We start from the raw sequence: 4180 nt of genomic DNA, 5'->3' as shown, positions 1-4180 counted from the left end.
TCAGGGAATTCTGGGAATTCTAAGGGTTTTCCAGGGAATTTCCGGGGGTTCCAGGGGGTTTCCAGTGAATTCCAGGGAGTTTTCCAGGGAATTCTGGGAATTTCAGGGAGTTTTTCAGGAAATTCCGGGAATTTCAAGGAATTTTAGGGATTTTCCAGGGGATTCCACGGATACCCAGGAATTCCAGTGGGTTTTCCAGGGAATTCCAGGATTTGGGTGGATCCCATCAGGACTTCTGGGATTTTGGGTGGATCCCCTTAGGAATCCCAGGATTTGGGTGCATCCCTGTGTCAATTCCCAGGATTTTGGATGGATCCCTCAGGAGCTCTGGGATTTTGGGTGGATCCCTCAGGAATTCTCAGGATTTTGGGTGGATCCCTCAGGAACTCTGTGATTTTGGATGGACCCCGGTGTAAATCCCCAGGATTTGGGGAGGATCCCTCAGGACCCCGGGATCGGGGTGGATCCCTGTGTAAATCCCCAGGATTTGGGGTGGATCCCTCAGGACCCCGGGATGTGGGTGGATCCCTCAGGAATCCCGGGATTGGGGTGGATCCCTGTGTAAATGCCCAGGATTTTGGGTGGATCCCTGAGGAATTCCAGGATTTTGGGTGGATCCCTCAGGACCCCAGGATCGGGGTGGATCCCTGTGTAAATCCCCAGGATCGGGGTGGATCCCCCCTCAGGACCCCCGGGATGTGGGTGGATCCCCCAGGACCCCGGGATCGGGGTGGATCCCCCAGGAACCCAGGATCGGGGTGGATCCCTGTGTAAATCCCCGGGATCGGGGTGGATCCCCCCCAGGACCCCCGGGCGCGGGCTCACCCGGCGGTTGTGGTTGTGGTCCGGCGAGCGCAGGTGCTTCTGGATGGAGCCGAAGTGCATGGGGATCAGCAGGTCGCAGGCCGAGCAGTGCGCGGCCTCCACCTTCCGCACAAAGTGCTCCAGGCCCAGCTCTGGAAAACAGGGATCGGGATTGGGAATGGGGATTGGGATCTGGGATTGGGATCCCCAGGGCTCCAGGCCCAGCTCTGGAAAACACGGATCGGGAATGGGATCTAGGATTGGGATCTGGGAATGGGATCCCCACCTCTGGAAATCAGGAATGGGATCAGGGATAAGGAATGGCCAATCCTTCTGGGACATTCCAGACCCATTCCTGGGATTCCCAAATCCCATTCCCTTCCCCAGGGATCCCTCTTTGCCGCACCCCCATTCCCAGAGAATTCCCAGCCCCAGCATTCCCAGGGATTCCCCGCCCCATTCCCAGGGATTCCCAGGGAATTCCCAGCCCCAGCATTCCCAGGGAATTCCCAGCCCCATTCCCAGGGATTCCCAGCCCCAGCATTCCCAGGGATTCCCAGGGATTCCCAGCCCCATTCCCAGGGAATTCCCAGCCCCATTCCCAGGGATTCCCTAGGAATTCCCAGCGGCATTCCCAGGGATTCCCAAGGAATTCCCAGCCCCAGCATTCCCAGGGAATGAATTCCCAGCACCAGCATTCCCAGGGAATGAATTCCCAGCCCCATTCCCAGGAATTCCCAGCCCCATTCCCGGGAATTCCCAGCCCCGGGGTACCCTGGGTCAGGTCCTGCTCCCTCTGGATCTGCTGGATCACGGCGTTGATGTCCCGGATCCCGCGGCGCCGCTCCTCCGTCTTCCGCGTCTTGTTGGCCACCTCCTCCTGCAGGGAATTCCCTGGGATCATCCCAAAAATCCCTGGGAATGGGCCTGGATAATCCCCAAATCCCCAACTACTCCTGCAGAAATTCCCTGGGATAATCCCAAAAATCCCCAACTGCTCCTGCAGAAATTCCCTGGGATAATCCCAAAAATCCCCAACCCCGTCCTGCAGGGAATTCTCCAGGATAACGGGATCCTCATCCCAAAAATTCCCCAGGAAACAACCCCAGCTCAGGGGATTTGCAGGGATGGGATGGGAAAGGGAAAAGGAGGAAAAAGGAGGGAAAGGAGGGAAAAAAGGGAAAAAAAGGAGAGGGAAAAGGAGGGAAAGGAACCACAGGAAAAGCAGGAAAAGAGAGAAAGGAGAAAAAACAAAGGAAAAGGAAAACAAGGAAAAGAGAGGGAAAATCAGGGAAAGGAGAGCAAGAAAAATAAAGGAAAATAAAAGCAGGAAAAGCAGGAAAAGCAGGAAAAGCAGGGAGAGGAGGCTCAGGGCAGCTTGGTGCCCACGAACTGGAAATGGGAAAAGGGAGAGGGAAAGGAATAAGAGGAGGAAGAGGAGGAAGAGGAGGAGGAGGAGGAAGAGGAAGCTCAGGGCACCTGCAGGAACTCAGCTGGGTGCTGAACTGGAAATGGGAAAAGGGGAGGGAAAGCAGGGAAAGGAAAAGCAGGGAAAGGAGGAAGAGGAGGCAGAGGAGAGGAAGAGGAGGAAGAGGAGGAGGAGGAGGAAGAGGAAGCTCAGGGCACCTGCAGGAACTCAGCTGGGTGCTGAACTGGAAATGGGAAAGGGAGAGGGAAAGGAGGGAAAGGAAAAGCAGGAAAAGGAGAGGGAAAGGAGGAGAGGAGGAAGAAGAGGAAGAGGAGGAAGAAGAGAAAGAGAAGAGGAAGAGGAGAAAGAGGAGGAAGAGGAAGCCGAGGCACCTGCAGGAGCTGGGCTCTGCTGGGGCAGCTTGGTGCTGAACTGGAAATGGGAAAGGGAGAGGGAAATCAGGGAAAGGAAGAAGAGGAGAGGAAGAGGAGGAAGAGGAGAGGAAGAGAAGGAAGAGAAGGCAGAGGAGAGGCAGAGGAGAGGAAGAGGAGAGGAAGAGGAGGAGGAGGAGGAGGAGGAAGAAGCTGAGGCACCTGCAGGAGCTGGGCTGTCTGCTGGGGGAGCTTGGTGCTGAACTGGAAATGGGGAAAGGGAGAGGGAAAGGAGGGAAAGGAAAAGCAGGAAGAGGAGGAAGGAGAGGAAGAGGAGGAGAAAGAGGAGGAGGAAGAGGAGGAGAGGAAGAGGAGGAGAGGAAGAGGAGAAAAGGAGGCACCTGGAGCTGGGCTGTCTGCTGGGGCAGCTTGGTGCCCCAGGAGGAAAAGGAGGAAGAGGAAGGAAAAGGAGGAAAAGGAGGAAGGAGAAAGAAAGAAAAGGAGGAAGAGGAGGCACAGGAAAAGGAGGAAGAGGAGGAAGAGGAAGCTGAGGGCTCCTGCAGGAACTGGGCTGTCTGCTGGGGCAGCTTGGTGCTGAACTGGAAATGGGAAAGGGGAGAGGGAAAGCAGGGAAAGGAAAAGCAGGGAAAGGAGAGGGAAAGGAGGAAGAGAAGGAAGAAGAGGAAGAGGAGGAAAAAGAGAAAGAGTGGGGAAAATGGGAATGGGGAAATGGGAGAGGGGAATGGGGAAAAATGGGAATGGGAATGGGGAGAGGGAAATGGGAATGGGGAAATGGGAATGGTGGGGGAAAATGGGAATGGAGTAAGAAAAATGGGAAAAGTGAGAATGGGGAAATGAATGGGAATGGGGAACAGGGAAAATGGGAATGGGGAAATGAGTTAGGGGGAAAAATCCCTAAAAAAGGAGTAAAATCTCTAAAAAAGGGGAAATATTCCCTAAAAAGGGAAAAATCCGTTAAAAAAAAGAGGAAAAAATCCCTAAAAAAGGGGGAAAATCCCTAAAAAAGAGGGAAAAATCCCTAAATAAGGGGGGAAATCCCTAAAGAGGGGAAAAAATCCCTAAAAAAAGGGGAAAAAATCCCTAAAAAGGGGGAAATTCCCTAAAAAAGGGGGGAAAAATTCCTAAAAAGGAGGGAAAATCCCTAAAAAATGGAGGGAAAATCCCTAAAAAAGGGGGGGAAAATCCCTAAAAAGGGGGAAAAATCCCTAAAAAATGGGGGGAAAATCCCTTAAAAATGGGGAAAAAAATTCCTAAAAAGGAGGAAAAATCCCTAAAAAATGGAGGGAAAATCCCTAAAAAAGGGGGGGAAAATCCCTAAAAAGGGGGAAAAATCCCTAAAAAATGGGGGGAAAATCCCTTAAAAATGGGGGAAAATCCCTAAAAAATGGAGAAAAAATCCTAAAAAGGGGAAAAATTCCTAAAAAGGGGGGAAAATCCCTAAAAAATGGGGGGAAAATCCCTTAAAAATGTGGAAAAAAATTCCTAAAAAGGGGGAAATTCCCTAAAAGGGGGGAAAAATCCCTAAAAAAGGGGGGGAAAATCCCTAAAAAGGGGGAAAAATCCCTAAAAAAGGGGG

The 4180-nt window shown here is 52.3% G+C and overlaps 1 protein-coding gene across 1 annotated transcript in view; it reads right to left on the bottom strand.

Annotated features, from left to right (window-relative positions):
* Positions 1 to 747: 747 nt before the first annotated feature.
* Positions 748 to 4180, bottom strand: part of LOC121362655 (A-kinase anchor protein 8-like) — a gene marked incomplete at its 3' end in the record, with an annotated part of 16961 nt that continues 13528 nt past the window's right edge. The window contains exons 8-10 of the mRNA XM_041484322.1: positions 3141 to 3177; positions 1579 to 1684; positions 748 to 956 (exon numbers count right to left, since the gene is read on the bottom strand). Coding sequence (XP_041340256.1) covers positions 748 to 956; positions 1579 to 1684; positions 3141 to 3177 — 352 coding nt within the window. The remainder of the gene's footprint in view (positions 957 to 1578; positions 1685 to 3140; positions 3178 to 4180) is intronic.

The sequence above is a fragment of the Pyrgilauda ruficollis genome, unplaced genomic scaffold, assembly GCF_017590135.1.
Source record: "Pyrgilauda ruficollis isolate IOZ18807 unplaced genomic scaffold, ASM1759013v1 scaffold655, whole genome shotgun sequence".
In the NCBI taxonomy this organism is placed as follows: domain Eukaryota; kingdom Metazoa; phylum Chordata; class Aves; order Passeriformes; family Passeridae; genus Pyrgilauda; species Pyrgilauda ruficollis.
The sequence above is the reverse complement of the archived record's forward strand: the minus strand, read 5'-3'. Positions and strand labels throughout refer to the sequence as shown.